Below are 16,095 nucleotides of genomic sequence, written 5' to 3'. Positions count from 1 at the left end.
GGTTGTAAGTTTCTTTTTGACTTTCAAAGACCACAATAGTTTTCTACATACCTACTAAGTATACAGCTGGAAACAGGTGGAACACGTTCGTAACATAAACCGACAGACTGAATGGCTGCAATTCTTGTGCACTGTACAATCCTTTGTTGCTTCTCTTAGGTTCGTTCTTTATGGACAAGGCCTTTTCTGTGGTATTGCAAACCTTGTTGACAAAGCGCTCATTATGGACCTCGGATGTTTGAAGGTTTGTAATTAATTGAACGTTTCCATTGACTGTTCTTTTTATTCTGTTCAGGCCATAGTGAAGGAAGTCTCTACTTTAGATGTCGAAGATGTGGACAAGATTACAGCAGCCATCTTCTACTCTATAAGCTTGGCTCAACAGGGCCTGCAGGGAGTGGAATTGGGAAATTACCTGATCAAACGCGTTGTTAAGCAGTTAAAGGTAGGTTAAACAGTGCCTTGTACAAAACACTATTGCCATAAGATATGAATCGGTACATATGCCAAATAGTCTTGTTTTTTGATGGATGTGGTGTAAACATATCAAATAAGTAACTAATACTGTCTCTCTCTCCATCTCTGATATGCCTCAATTTAGCCTGCCTTCTGTACCCACCCAAGAACCATTTCTCCTGGTTAACTTCTAAACTGTTTCTTTAGTCTCCACCTTTGTTGTTAATAATGGTGTTTCACTTCCCCTCCTCCCTCCCACCCCATCTCAAAGGCTTTGGCAAAACATTTTATGTCTTGCATAAATGCTCTAACAATCTCTATATATAAAGGTCAAAATTTGTCTGTGGCGCGATTTGTGAATTTGCGACTTGGCAAAGCGTTGTTCCTTATACAATTCCACACATATCTTCATTGTGCACCAAAATTGTATAGTTACATGTTGGGACCCTTCTGACATTATTGGCTATATGACATTTGGACACCCCACCCCTTTCCCCGGATTTTAGCAAAAGTTCAAATTTGTTTGTGGCCTGCCGACGAAGCCTTAAACCATGTTCATCGGGGAGGGAAACCAAAAATGTATGAGGGGCGAATGGACCTGAGAGGCAAAGATGAAGGCAGGTAGCATTTGAGAAGATTCCACATTTTTACTGCACCAGGTGAAATTACTTTTCCAGAGGATTTCTGCGAGATGGTGCCTGCCGATGAAGCCGTAAACCATGTTCACCGGGGAGGGAAACAAAAAATGCTTCTCAACCAGTACAGACAGAAGGAACAAAACTTGAGGTCAAGGATGCATGGTTTCCAAGATATTTACCTCACAATGCACCGCAACGAACTGCACCATGCTAGGGGGAGAAGGAACAGTGACCTACAGGATACTTCATTTTCAACAATTGAGTGTTATCATGTTTGTCTACAGAATGGGTACTTCTGCTAGTAACCAATAAATAAGATCAAACATGGGGTTTGTGTCTGCCTGTCAGTACTCACGGAAAGGTAAGTGGGCCTGGTGGATTGTTCTTCTCTAAAGCCCAAGATTAAATATACGGGGTCTCCTCAATGAGGACAGAGTAGCTGTTCAGGTGAAAGAGCAGAATTCCACCAGGTATACCTGCCAGGCTGCAAAAATAAGGATAAGGTTGTAGTTTCAATCATTAAGCAGAATAGAAAGAATTTTGAATTTAAGACAACACTAACCTGTGTAATGCTGGGTGCTTATCCGAGTCCTAAGTAGTCATCTGGTGGCAATACTCGTTCTTACTCTAAGGTCAAAAAGAACAGGTAGAGATGTGGAGCATAGTCCAAAGGATAGGCTAAATGACTCTTACCTAAGGTGTGCAGAGTAGGAATCCTGATGAGAAGGGGATTGTAAGAAAGTAGGAGGAGGAGACAGCTAGATGCGATATGGAAAGGGATGTTAGTATGGTTAACAGGACTTACCTCCGGCTGGAACGAAGACGCACTAACGGCAGTTAGTGTGCATAGCGTCCAGAGTCCAGTGCACAGAGTTTGTCCAGTAATCAAGCAGTCTCTTGAACCATGGGTTCTGATTCCCATCTCTGCAAGCACCTGGCCTCTATGAACACTCCTTAGAGAGAGACAAGAGAAAATTAGACGTCTGGGAGTTTTTTCATCATGGTCTATATTTGTTGGAATAACAAGACATGCACTCAAAGACATTTTGCCTTTAACCTGCGTTTATACTCTTTTACAATGATGCAACATTTTCATGCAAATGACCACCTTCAACATGGTATGCTTCTGATAGATCACTGATATGCTTACTTTAGACTTGGCTGGACACAACTATCTCAGTGCTTAACTCCTACTAAGGACATTTTGATGCACCAACATCTAATCTTTATCTGATTGCTGAGGTATTTCCAAGTTAGTTAGTGCTTTTACTCCCCTAAAGCAGATTTTATGGCTGCCAAAATAATACAGCTGGTCTCTCAGAATAGTCTGCATGACACACATTGTGACCTCTTCAAATAATAAATGTATCTAAGCTTTCCTTACTTATCTGGCTTCATCACAGTCTTGTCTGGCATTCCTGCCAATTTTCACAAACCTTATTACTTCACTGCAAGCTGCTGCCAAAGACTATCTCCAATGTATCAGCCTCTGTTGCTTGTCTAAAAAGTTTTGGCATCATTCATAGTCCCTCACACCTGGCGTAGGCCCGGAAACCATTTTGTACCCGAGTATCCATTTTGAAATATATTTTTGTCTGACTCTGTATTTATTCTTCAGGGAGCTATTTTCTATTTATCTTTATACACTTAAGGTGTGTGTGTGATATTTAAAGCACCCTTCATTTTCTGGGCCATTCCAACCCAAATATGCGCAGTGCCATGTGCACTTTTTACCTTAAATAAAAGCAATCTAATCCTGATTCCTTCAAAGATGGAACTATTTGATCTGCCTATCATGTTATCTATATTCAGTTGAGGGGGGAGGGGTTGACACCACCTATACACTCTCGCTCTCCAGGAGCAAGGGAGAAAGGGTAATCCAAAAGGCAATCCATAGAGCAGAAGCAAGGTTTGTTAGCCAAGAAGTCAAGAAAGGCTGTACCATAGGGTAATCTGAAAAGGGAGGTCGATGAAGCAGAAGCAAGGTTCATTAGCCAGGAAGTCAGCACAAAATGGTACCAAAGCATAATCTAAATGGAGAGGTCAAGGTTACAGAAGCAGGTTCAGTAGAATCAAAACACAGGAGAATGTTGGAGGTTCGAACGCCAAGTACTTACTTCAACTAGAAGCATGGAAACACTGTCCCTTTATCCATGCCGGGTTTGGTACTGACGTACCAGCGTGCGTCAGGTAACCATGGCAACACATGGCGTCTTGCGGAATGGAAACGCAGTAGTCGGCCTACGTCTTGTACGCACATGGCATTGGTATAGGTGCCATGGTAACCGCCAGGAACGTAGGTAAGGGAACAAAATACTACTCTGTTTGCGTAGCATGTGGGAATTCCTCCCTTGAGTCATGATACTTCCCCTCCTAGATCTCCAGAGCTGGGGTTGTCTACAGTGCTCCCCTTTCCTTTATATTGCCATCGTAAATTGATTCAAATTGTATGGTATCTGAATTGGCCTAGGGGCACTTGTATCTCAGGGATGTAGAGTTGGGGAAATGAATGCTTTTGGGTAATGTTTTTTAGTTTTATCTTTTGTTCTTCTCAGCGCGTTTGGTCTCATTATTCTGAACCTCCCCATGATGTCTGGTAGAGCTATAGTAGCTTTATAGAATATGCTGACATCTGTGTAAACTGCTCCTTGTATTTAAATTCTTTCAGCAATTCCAGGTATCCCAAAAGCAGGAGCCACATAAGACTTCAACCACAGCTCTCTCCTTCTCAGGAAAAGAAACTCTGATTGGTTTCAGAGAGCACATAAATGTTTCCGCAGTGGAGGTTAAACAAAACCATTGGCTTTTAGATTTGGCTTCTAGGCATAGCTTAAGTGGCATTTATACGCCCAAACTATTGCATTGGAGTACAGGTAGGAGGGAGGCGCAGCTTGTCTGCCCATGCCCATTCCCACCCAGTACCTGCTCCTCGCTGCCTAAACCACATCCTCAAAGGGTTCCTTTGAGCTAGCTGTATTAAGCAGTGACCTCAAACTCTAGGCCTGCCATTGTTCTTGCTAAGCAGTCTTCTGAAAATGAATCTCAGTTGTAAAAGTGTTACTGATGTAATATAAATGTCTTGCCTGCCAAGTGTGCCTTCAGCCACTTTATTTTGTATCTGTTTAGTTGCACCAGAGTTATTTTAAAAACGAGGATTGGGAAAGCCATGGCTTGTCTATTGATATTAGGCATTTGGTGGTTTACTCCACTATAAAGGAAAGGGCACGTGTGGTATGTGTGATATGTGCACATAATTGATATGTGACATGTGAAGTTGCAGTTTTACAAATTTGTTACTTTTTGGGTCCTTTCTGCTTTGAGTGAACGTTCAGAAACATAGTCCTCTACCAAAGATATACTACAGTTAGAAAGATGTAGTGTGCTAGAAACTTTACCCTTTCTCACGTGCCCTGTTTTTATAAAGTATGTCACTGTGTGTCTCTGCAGAAAGATGAGCCTTCTGTGTGCCAATGTGTGTTCAATTCCAGCGCAAGCCATTTTGTGTCAACTTACGCATGAGACGTTTACTATTTCTTTTCCCAAGGAAGTCAAACTTCATGGAAACAGCTCTATGCATCTGACCCATTGCAGACCTTCTGATAGGTAAACTGTCAGCCTTGGAAGGTGTGGTGGGCCAGAAGAAGGAGTCGGACACTTTGAGGACATTTTTGCACTCTCTTTATTAAACTAAAAGAATAAGGCCTATCTCTTCCTATGACTATGGGGAATACCATACCTCTGTAAAGAAACTAGTGAATGCCTCTTCTTCCCTTGGTCTTCTCTTTATCCACGTTTCTTGTTATAGTATGTATTTCTTAGAAAAGTCCATTATGATAGTCTGTCTTATTAGGTCTTGTTGTTTTTGAAGACAACTTTTGGTTCTTAACGTTTCTGTGGCCCTCTATCTCTAGTAGTTTTCCCTACAATCCTGTCTCCTCTTCTTGTTATCACATACACGCTCTTCACAATTTTTCTGTTTATGCTTCTGCAAATGATCTCTACTTAATTCTGTTTCCTTTAGCCTTTGTCAATTGTACTCTCTATGGAACTTCGGGTTCTTGTATCCTCTTCAATTGTGAGCCTTAGCTATCCTTTCTCACTCTACGTTTTAGGCTTTTCCTTCTCACACACTTCAACTTTACACTTATGGAGTTCTTGCCCTTCTTCCCAGGGTTTCATTTCCTAGCCTTTGTTGGTTCCCCACCTGTATTGTTTACATGACTCGCTTATCACTTGTTGTTCACATACCTTCTTCTCCAGCATGGGGTCTGGCATGGATTCACATGCTCATGAATATTTCCCGTCGTCAGGCTGGGAATCCTCGGTAAAGAAAAAACCAGTATCAGTTTCGTTTCTGATCTGTCTTTTGTAGTAATAACCAATCACTGGTCTCTGCGTCATACTGACCACAGCCAATGACTGCCCTCTACCTAAGCACCGCCTCTGGCAGCCATCTTCAGATTTTTACCGCACGTTCTTGTGTTGGGATCCTCGTGCGATTGCTCTCGAGCGTTAGTGCTATTTTTTTCACATTTTTTCTCAAAAACTTTGTTTTTTTCGGACAAAAGAGCCTCAAGCTCCACCGACTCTCCATCCGATCAACGGGGACCCGTGTCGGATTCGTCTGCGCCCCTCAAGGGTGAAGATTTCGTCGAGCTATGCTTTTGGAGGACTCCAGAAGCTTCTCAGGCCCGGACATGGCCCAGGAGAAGGGAAGCTCGACGCCCGGAAAGCTGTTCAGGGTCTGCCCTGGATGCCAGCTGCAGAACGTCTTTAAGGAGGACGAACACTCCTTTTGTCTCTACTGCTTACATGAGGAAAAGACGCACGTGGAGAAGGACTGTGCGTTTTGCGGCAATATGTCGGAGCGGACCATGAAGGACCGCCATCAACGTCTCGCCAACTGGCTGGAAGGTAAGAGCCCGTCAGGCGAGAAGAAGAGGAAGAAATCCGAGCGGTCTTCTAAGACCTTTGAGGACGCCCCGGCGACGGGGGTCCAACACAAGGCCAAGCACCGCGAGTCCGCTGGCACCGGGAGCGCCGAACGGTCGGGCTCTACGGGCGCCAGGCAGGGCGCACCCTCCCCGGCACCTTCAGCCACGAGCCAACGCTCTGGGTCGGGTAAGAGGAAGGGCGAGCACCCGGCGAAGCTCCTGGAGAGGCCCCGGTCGAGCTCGAAGGCCCCATCGGAGGGGGAGCGAGGCAGTGTCCCCCCCTCAAGGATAAGGCGGTGAGCGCACCTAAGGTGGTGAAGGCCTTAATCCATCCGGCCAAGCCCTCTATCGATACTGTTGCGGCGGCCCTGGCTCAGCCTGTGGAGGCTACACCAGTGGTGGTGACCTCGGGGCTCAGAGTCTCCCTGCCACCTCGGAGGGAGTCCTCTTTTGTGCCCATCGATAGGACCCCCGTGAAATCCCCGGCGGGGAAGAAAAAGGGGGGGCAGGGCGTCGTCGTAGATTCGGCTTCAACCTCGGAGGAAGAGCTGATCGAGGTCTTAAGCCACGGCCTTGGCGTGGAAGAAGACCAGCCCGTCGGGATGGATCCCGACGCAGGTGACGACATCGTCGAGGGTGCCGACGGGGCCCCTGATCGCCCGTCGGATTCCCCTCTGCCAGCGCCGCAAGACAACTCGGCGGCCATTTTGTTGGCTATACAGTCCTTATGCTCAGAGATAAGGACGAGACTACCGTTGCCGACGGAGGAACCTCTCCCGTCGGGGGATCCTGAACCGGGACCTTCTGGTGTTCCCCTGCCCAAGAAAAGAAGGATTCACCCTCCACCTCCTTTTCAGCCGTCGCGCCCCGTCCAGCCCTCCTCCCCGTCCACCCGAGGGGATGATACGGGGACTGACACGGCAGCGACGGGTACGGACGACGAGGTATACGACGAGGATCTACCGTCGTCACCTCCCACCAGGGCTTCTCCGCCCGACGAGATTGGATCGTTCCACTCCATGATCGCCAGGGCATCCGAGCTTTTCCAACTCTGCCCTGAGGAGAAGAAAAAGGAAGGATTCCTTTATCAACGGCGCGAGGCCAAGAGGAAGACGGTCCTCGCGGTGCCTCTCCTGGACGACATTTGGGATCAGGGCCTCGCCCTCCTCAAGAACCCTTCCACGACGCCAGCTAGAAGAGACCGGTACGAGAAGAAGTACCGGGTCCCGGACGCGGCCCCCCTGTGCCTCCGGGCGCAGCCTACCCCGGACTCCGTCGTCTCCGCGGCGGCCAGGAAGAAAGCGGGGGGGGTGCGGCCTCCACATCGACTTCCCCACCGGACGGCGAGGGAAAGAAATTGGACGCTATAGGACGCAGGGTCATCTCGTCTGCAGCGACGACGATTAAAGCGGCCAACGCCTTGGCTATCGTGGCCCGCTACGACAGGGAGCTATGGTACAAACTGGCTCCCCTGCTGGACTTCCTACCGGACGACAAGAGGGCGGATGCCCTGGAGATCCTACAGGAAGGTGAGGTGGCGTCGGACCACGCCATCACTATTGCGACGGACATCGCCGACACTGGGTTTCGCCAGTTGGGCAACGCCGTGTGCCTTAGGCGGCGTGGATGGCTCAAGGCTACGGACTTCCGTCAAGACGTACAGACCAGAGTCCTGGACATGCCGTTCGATGGGAACAACCTGTTTGGGAAAACAGTGGACGATTCCCTTCAGGCCATTAAGGCGGACACTGAGACGGCCCGGGCCCTTGGGGTTCTGCAGCAACGACGGACGCCCTTTCGGAGCAGCGGAGGCAAGGGCGCCTCCAAAGGTTCCGGCGGCGGTTTCTCCACCTACCGTCAAGCGGCCCGCTCGTCGTCTCAGGAGGCCTACAGAGGACGAGGCAAGTCTGGCGGACCCCGCCAAGGAGGTCAAGGCGGCAAAGCCTCGTCGAAACAGGAATGAACCGGCCGTGGGGTCGGGCCCCCACCGAAGCACCCCGGTGGGAGGCCGGCTGGCGAGCTTCGTCAGCGTGTGGGAGTCCATCTCCACCGACCGTTGGGTGCTGGACGCCTTAGCCCGGGGCCACGCGCTCGAGTTTCAAAGAAGGTGCCCGCGCGTCCCCCCCGTGGCCAGGAAAGAGCTTCACGTCCCTCAGCTTCTCCTGGAGGTAAAGGCGATGCTCAGGAAGGGCGCCATCGAACCCGTCCCAAAGAGGCTTCGGGGCTCCGGAGTTTACTCGAGATACTTCTTCGTGAAGAAGAAGACGGGAGGATGGCGCCCCATCCTAGACCTGCGACGTCTGAACAAGTTCATCAAGGCGCAGAAGTTCCGGATGGTCACCCTCCAGCACGTCCTGGGTCAGCTGGAGGAAGGAGACTTCCTGTCGTTGGATTTGGAGGATGCCTACTTCCATATTCCCATCCTAAAGGGGCACCGAAAATTCCTCAGGTTTGTGGTCCAAGGGCGTCACTACCAGTTCAAAGCCCTCCCCTTCGGACTACGGTCGGCACCCAGGGTATTCACCAAGTGCCTTGCACCGGTGGCGGCGCAGCTGCGCCGCGAGGGGATCCACGTCTACCCCTACCTGGACGACTGGCTCATCCGAGCCAAGATGAGGGAGCTCGCCGTGGAGCACACGGCAAGGACCGTCCAATTTCTCACGGACCTGGGATTCTCCGTGAACTACGCCAAGTCCCACCTGGTACCCGCGCAAAACGCACTGTTTCTGGGAGCGAAGCTCGACACAGTGTCCCTTCTGGCCTCCCCGTCGGAGGAAAGGACCAGGTCCATCCTGGGCAAGGTACAGCGGATGTTGGTTTCCGACGCGGCCAAGGTGAGATCCATCAAGTCCCTCCTCGGAATGATGTCTTCTTGCATCTACCTCATTCCCATGTGCAGGCTCCGGATGCGCCCGTTGCAGGAGTTCCTGGACGCGCGCTGGATCCAAACGACGGGCGGCTTCGAGGAGAGGATCACACTCGACGAGAGTTTCCGCCGAGCGGTCCGGTGGTGGGGCACCCGTGCGCATCTGACGGCGGGCATGGACTTCCAGACCCCAGACCACCAGGAGACAGTGACCACGGATGCCTCCCTGGAAGGGTGGGGAGCGCACACCGAAAATCTGCACGCGAGAGGCCTTTGGCTCCCGACGGAGAAGTCCCTCCATATCAACGTCCTGGAGCTCCGTGCAGTGTTCTGGGCCCTCAGGTCCTTCCTTCCGTCCCTCAAGGGCAAGGTGGTGAGGATCTTCACCGACAACACCACCACCATGTTTTACATCAGGAAACAGGGCGGAACCAGGTCCCCAGCACTGTCCAAGGAGGCGCAGGACCTGTGGCATTGGGCCGTCGCCCAAAGGATGTTTCTGGTGCCGTTTCATCTGGCAGGGATAAAAAACACCATCGCCGACTCACTCAGCAGGGAGCTGCGCTCGTGTCACGAGTGGGAACTACGGCAGGATCTAGCGGATCGCCTCTTCCGACGGTGGGGCACACCCCAGATCGACCTGTTCGCGACGGCGACGAACTCCAAGTGCCGGAGGTTCGCCAGCAGGTTTCCCCAGGCGAGGAGCATGGGCGATGCTTTCTCGTTCCCCTGGGAGGGCCTGTTCCTCTACGCGTTCCCTCCTTTGCCACTGCTAATCCGGCTCATCAACCAGCTCAAGAGGTCACGGTGCAGGATGATCCTCGTCGCACCTGCGTGGCCGAGGCAGATATGGTTCCCGGACCTTCTGGACTTGTCAGCGTCCCCGCCAATCAAGCTGCCGGTGGACGCGGATCTACTCTCCAGGGAAGGAGGCGCCATCCTCCACCACGACCCGAAATCGCTGAACTTGCAGGCCTGGCTCCTGCAGCGCTAGAGTTTGGAGGATACGACATACCGGCCGACTGCAGAGAGGTTCTTGCAAAGGCCAGGGCGTCCTCGACTCTTAAATGCTACGGACACAAATGGAAGAGGTTCTCTGTCTGGTGCCACGCACAGAAGATTAACCCTCTACGGATTACGGCTCCCCAGGTACTGCCGTACCTGCTGACGCTGGCCAAAGCTGGACTGGCACACGCGTCCATCAAGATTCATCTTGCTGCGATCTCCCGATACACCAGAACCACGGGGCGGACGTCCTTGTGGTCTCATCGTCTGGTGAAAGAGTTCATAAAGGGACTGTTCAGATCGTTCCCGCCGGTGAGGGCTCCGGCCCCGGCGTGGGAGCTCAACGTGGTGCTGACCAAGCTCATGGGACCTCCGTTCGAGCCTCTGCACTCGGCCCCGTTGAAGTTTCTGTCGTGGAAAACAGCGTTTCTTGTGGCCATCACCTCCGCACGACGGGTGGGAGAGATCCAGGCCCTTTCCTGCAAGGCCCCGTACTTGACTTTTCACGACACGAGGGTAGTGCTCAGGACGCACCCCTCCTTCATGCCCAAGGTACCGTCGGACTTCCATCTCAACGAACCCTTGGTGTTGCCTGTGTTCTTCCCGTCGCCTTCGTCGCCGGCTGAGAGGACTTTGCACTCGCTGGATGTGGCTAGAGCGCTGAAGTTCTACGTGGACCGCACGAAGTGTTTTCGGAAGACGTCACAACTCTTTGTGAACTTTGGACCTGTCAATCAGGGGAAGGCTCTCTCGAAGGCTTCCATTTCCAGATGGCTCACCGGCTGTATCATGTACTGTCATCGGTTCACAAACCGACCGCTGCCTGGCCGTCCGAGAGCCCATTCCACCAGAGCGATCGCAGCTACCACGGCGTTCCTTTCTGGTGTCCCTGCTGGACATATGCAGGGCTGCTACGTGGAGGTCGACGCACACCTTCACGAAATTCTACTGCGTCGATCGGGATTCCAGGGAGGAGTCCAGAGTCGGCCAAGCAGTGCTGCGCAACCTGTTCGCCTGAGGTGAGCCTGGTGAGGAGGTAAGATGCTTAATGTTGAGTTTGATGTAATGCTTAATGTTGAGCCTTTGCCACCTCCCGTGGTTGTGCATGTGTGTACTGCTATGTATTCTTTATTCATGAGCATGTGAATCCATGCCAGACCCCATGCTGGAGAAGGAACAAGTTACTTACCTGTAACTGTTGTTCTCCAGCATGGGTCTGGCATGGATTCACATGCGAACCCTCCCGCCTACCCATCTGCGGCTCTTCACTTGGTCATACTGCCACTTCACGTGCTTCCAAATCTGAAGATGGCTGCCAGAGGCGGTGCTTAGGTAGAGGGCAGTCATTGGCTGTGGTCAGTATGACGCAGAGACCAGTGATTGGTTATTACTACGAAAGACAGATCAGAAACGAAACTGATACTGGTTTTTTCTTTACCGAGGATTCCCAGCCTGACGACGGGGAATATTCATGCCCACCACTTTGCATGTGTGGTTGCACCACTACCAAGTACCTTCTCCTTCCCTTTTTGGTTCGAACGACTTTCCTTGTGGTCCTGCACACAATTTTTCTGGCGTCTTCCAATCTGCTGCTCTACTGCTTCGAAACTTGCAGGCTCCGAGATGTACCTTGACTCCACCTCCACAAGGCGTAATGAGGTCAGAGGGCTTCCCCTGCGTATCAGACTCCCTTCTCCTTCTGCTCTGACTTGTCGCAGTTAAATGCACATCTCCAGTTAAAGGGATATTTTCCTTATTTTCTTCTGCATTGCTTTCAGCCAAACATGAAGCCTCCATAGAGTTCTCCATGGAAGACAGTCCCATATATGCGGCTATGGTAGTTCCTTCAGGGAGTTCCTCACAGGAACGGGAGTCCTTGTCCTCAAAGGGGGAGTTTCTGTCAGCGAGGTCCCACTTGCCTCGACCCCTACAGAGAGTCTTGTGGAGTGGGCTCACCTCCCTAGCCTCTCAGGGGGAGTCTCAGCCTCGGTGAGAAGGGGCCGATACCTGCATTTGATCACAAAGTGCAGCAGTGCAGAAGCGTCTGGTGACCCACTTATTTGCACCCACCATTCCATACAAGTACTGCCAAGAGATGTGTTGCAAGTGGCAGAATAAAATGTATACTCAATTGAATATGGTCCAATGTAGTTCAAGTCTTCTTTTAGTTATGTTTTAGTATATGATGCTAGCTGTTGCTCTGTTTACAGGAACTACTGGTGTTGCATTTTTCTTTAAAATTACCATGTGGAAATAAACAATCCTCCTAAAACAAAAGCAAACCAAAATAATTGCACTTTTTATTTTGCTTTTCTTTTCCTGACACCCTTCTTATTTGATGACTGTCTGCATCCACCTAATTTCAAGCTTCTCTAACTTTTAATTTCCTGAAGTAATGATGCTTCCACCTTGGATGTAGCAAAGAACAAAGGATCTAGTGAGGAATGTGACACTGGAGCGAGGCTTGAATCAAAATCTCTAGACCAAAGGGACAAGTGGTGCTGAAACTCGAGAGGCATTAATGCTTGTACTGGACTGACTTCTCGTTTGATTCTGTCTCTGAAAAAATAACCCTTCATCTGTCTTTGGCGTTTGCTCTCCACCACTGCTACTGTAATTGCTGAACTTCTCATGCTTTTTCTGTAATTCTTTGCACTGGGATTTCTCATGGTCTGGGCAAGAGGATACTGCTGCATGTTAGTCACTAAATATCAGTGCTGCCGTTAAGCTTTGCTTTGATCCTATGTTTGCGCTTGACGTTGTAAGTACGGCACTAATAAGTTAAATTAACATGTCTCATTTTTAGTTTTGGAAAATCAGTGTCGCTTGAGTGACATCTTTGAGGCAAATGCAATGGTATTGAATGTTGTGTAGTAGGGTAGCACTCTTTGATGGCATTTAAGGATGAATACAGTGCTTTGAAATGCTTAATTGGCCCGTCTTATCACCGATCACATTAAATGTATTGGTTTTAATTGGGCACGTCGAAGCAGCATCTGTTATAACCATCAGCTTTCACATTCCATTGACATATTGGCTAGCCATGATGTCAGTCTTTATGTAAAAAGTGATAGCCGTTTCCTGTTGATTATTTATTAATTTTATTCATTTATTTGTCTTTTTAATTTATATACAGGGAGGAACATTTGATCACAAAACAACATACAATAGATAAGAAATCAGATTTGATGGGAAGCAGTCAGCCTCTTACAATGGGGTGAGTGTGAGGCACATTCTGTTAGGTTGTTGAGGGGAGTAAACAGAACAGTCACAGAGGACAATACATAAGTGGACATACATCGATTAAGAACAACCAACATTGGATATTTTTAAGTGCAGGTAGGCGGTACGGCCATCTGTGCTTGGGATGTGAACATGAAACGGGGCAGGTTAGAGATGAAGGGAAAATGTTAGCTAGATGGCAGATGAGAGAGATATATTAAGAGGGTAACTCGGAGGCAAGGAGGTAGGCTATTAGTTTGGTTTTGAACAAATCCATGTGGACTGTTGCTCGGATGTCCAGGGAAAAGAATTCAATGCAAGTGGAGCAAGAAGAGGGAGAGAGCGGAAGCACAGGGAGGCTGAGTAGCCACAACAGTAGTTGAAGAGGCAGAGCAGAGATTACGAGAAGGCTTGTAGAGTTGAATAGTGGAAGATAGATACAGTGGTGCCTTACCATGGATAGATTTTTTTAACCAGCCGAAGAAATTTAAATATAGCACCTGTTTGGCATCGTCCGCCATGCAGCCTGGTGACGGTATGAGGGAGTAGGTGTGAACTGAGGGTGTTCAAAGAGTCCTGGCAGCAAAGTTAATGATCTTGTCAAGAGGACAGAAAGAATATTCATTTTAATTAAGTGTGATGTGTTGTTGTTTGATTTTATTAGGTACCCTCTTCTGTGTAGGTTGCAGGAGTGCTGTATTTAAGGAAATTAAAACATACTCATGGCTGGCAGTTAATGTCTGGCTGTGTTTATTTGTTAAGTGTCGACTTTTTGTAAAATATGGTTTGTGTTTTCAGTATGTTATTGTTTGTTGGGAAGAAATCTTTACTCTGTGAGAGAGACACGATGGCACAGTGATGCTTTTAAAGCAATAACATTGTTACCAATGAGGATAGTTTTACGTTTGTTGCGCTGAATAGAAACGTGTTTGAGTGGGAAACTCAGGCAGTGGGATAGTGATGTTATGCAAGTATTCACGTTAATTAAAGGGATGCATTATGTTGCCATTATGTATTATAATCATGTTGCCATTTCGCTTCTGAACCCTGGGAGACAAAATAGCAACATCATTTCTAGAAATCTAGATGCTTCATTTAGATCCTCACTGTACATCAATGTGTGATTCCCAAAGATTATATGATGATTGTCCCCCCCACCCCCCCACACACACACACAAGCTGTTGGCATTGCCAATCGTTAATATGCTTAAACTTCTCCTATATAGGATATGCTGTATTATATCAAATGATATGGTGGGTGGGCTTTGATTCTTTTTTGTGCTGAACCGATTTCATGAGGTGTAAACCGCAATACCCGGTAGTGCAATATCCTTTTGTTTCACCCCCACACAAGCTGTTCATTATTGTTACTCAATATCTAATGGTTTATTCAAGAGAATGATACTATGGCTATGATTATAGGTGAATCTTTAGACCTCTTGTCTACACTTCTGGGTATGAGGCAGATGCAGTGCATGTGACAACCGCATGGGCAGCGGATACTCTAAATATTTGCGATTGCTTGTGAGACCATTATCATGTGAAGCAGGTGGGCTTTAATCTGGATGTACTGAGAGGCCGAAGCTTGACTAACTGGTTGTGAGGTGTGCCTTAAGAGAGGATTTTTGAAATAGCTGACTGAAAAGAACAGATATGGCAATAAATTCATATCTTTGAGCTTGGAGTGTTTTATAAGTGGTTAACAAATCCTATGAATATTTCTTAGCCTATTTGAGCATGCGCGTGCACGAGAGAGACAGCCGTCACTTGCAGGAGGAATTACAAGGATCATGCCACATGGTTTTTTCTTTTTTTTCGTTTTCCACAGGAACCATAATTCTGGTTTTCCTAGGAGGAGATGGAGTAATGCCTCTATCTCGCATGGAGCCCGAATATCATCTAAAAACATGCTAAAATGACCATGGTTATGGAAGGGAAAAAGTAAGTCTGGGGTGAAGGACGACTTTTTTTTATTTCCCATGACTTGGGATCAGAGACCACACTCTCATCTTCCCCAGGTCTAGGCTTGCAACCTGAATAAATCAATCCAGTTGTCACCCAAACGTCTCTATCTTTAGGCTTTATGTCTCGTCCAAGTTCTGTCTTGTATTGCAACTGTTTTGTCTAGTATCTGAATTTACAAGATCCTTACTGGATGGTTAATCAGGACTTGTCTGCCAAAAGTCAAGCGTCTGTCACTTTGGTGGCCATTGCAACCGTGTCTAATTTTCTTCAGTTTTCAAAACACCTGCCATCGAATGGAAACACCAGGCTTATCATCCTGGATGCACCCATGCAGGCCCCTAAGGGGACAATGAGAGACTGTCGCACCACAACCTCCAGACAACTTTTTGACCCCGGTTTCATATCCCTGTTTGGACCTGGGCCTTCAGTTATGACTAAGTTCTCTCTTATCTTCTCATATTCCTTTTCAGGTGGGGTTTCTTATGGTTCTGGGGTCCCGGCAGCCCAGACCTCTGCCTTGGGTCACCCTCACCCGCTATCTTCTCCTTTACCCAATTGCTGAGGTGGGATCCTATCACTCACATTTCTGTAGACCATCCCTATGCGATTTCTTTGGGGACTCTTTTACTTCTCTCACGTTGCTATATTTGTCACCTTTAATTGTCTTGTATCTTAGCTTCAATCGCTGGTGCAAGGTTATTTTGCCCTTCAATAGCTCTACCCACCTTTCCAGTATTGATCTCTATTCTCTCTTCATGTGACTTCTCTCTCCTCTCTCACTTTGAGGTATACTCTTACTGCCTGTCTTCTTTTTGGGCTTAAGTTATCAGGACTGTAGATTCCTGAGCTTTTGTCTATCACTCGTTTATTACTTAATTATGTTTGTGTTGTAAAGTTGAATGGATGCACTCCAGGCACAGGAAACACTTGTCTAAATAAGTAGAAATCACGTAGATGTATTGTTACATATTTCTAGGTATTCTAATTACAATCGGCATACCCACTGGTC

The 16,095-nt window shown here is 48.3% G+C and overlaps 1 protein-coding gene across 1 annotated transcript in view; it reads left to right on the top strand.

The window, feature by feature from the left end:
* The window catches only part of MLYCD (malonyl-CoA decarboxylase), an 837,083-nt gene that overhangs the window by 499,205 nt on the left and 321,783 nt on the right, over positions 1-16,095 (top strand). The window contains exon 4 of the mRNA XM_069638670.1: positions 296-445. Within this exon, the coding sequence (XP_069494771.1) occupies positions 296-445 (150 nt within the window). The remainder of the gene's footprint in view (positions 1-295; positions 446-16,095) is intronic.

The sequence above is a fragment of the Ambystoma mexicanum genome, chromosome 1q (assembly GCF_040938575.1).
Source record: "Ambystoma mexicanum isolate Mex_15411 chromosome 1q, UKY_AmexF1_1, whole genome shotgun sequence".
NCBI lineage: Eukaryota > Metazoa > Chordata > Amphibia > Caudata > Ambystomatidae > Ambystoma > Ambystoma mexicanum.
The sequence above is the reverse complement of the archived record's forward strand: the minus strand, read 5'-3'. Positions and strand labels throughout refer to the sequence as shown.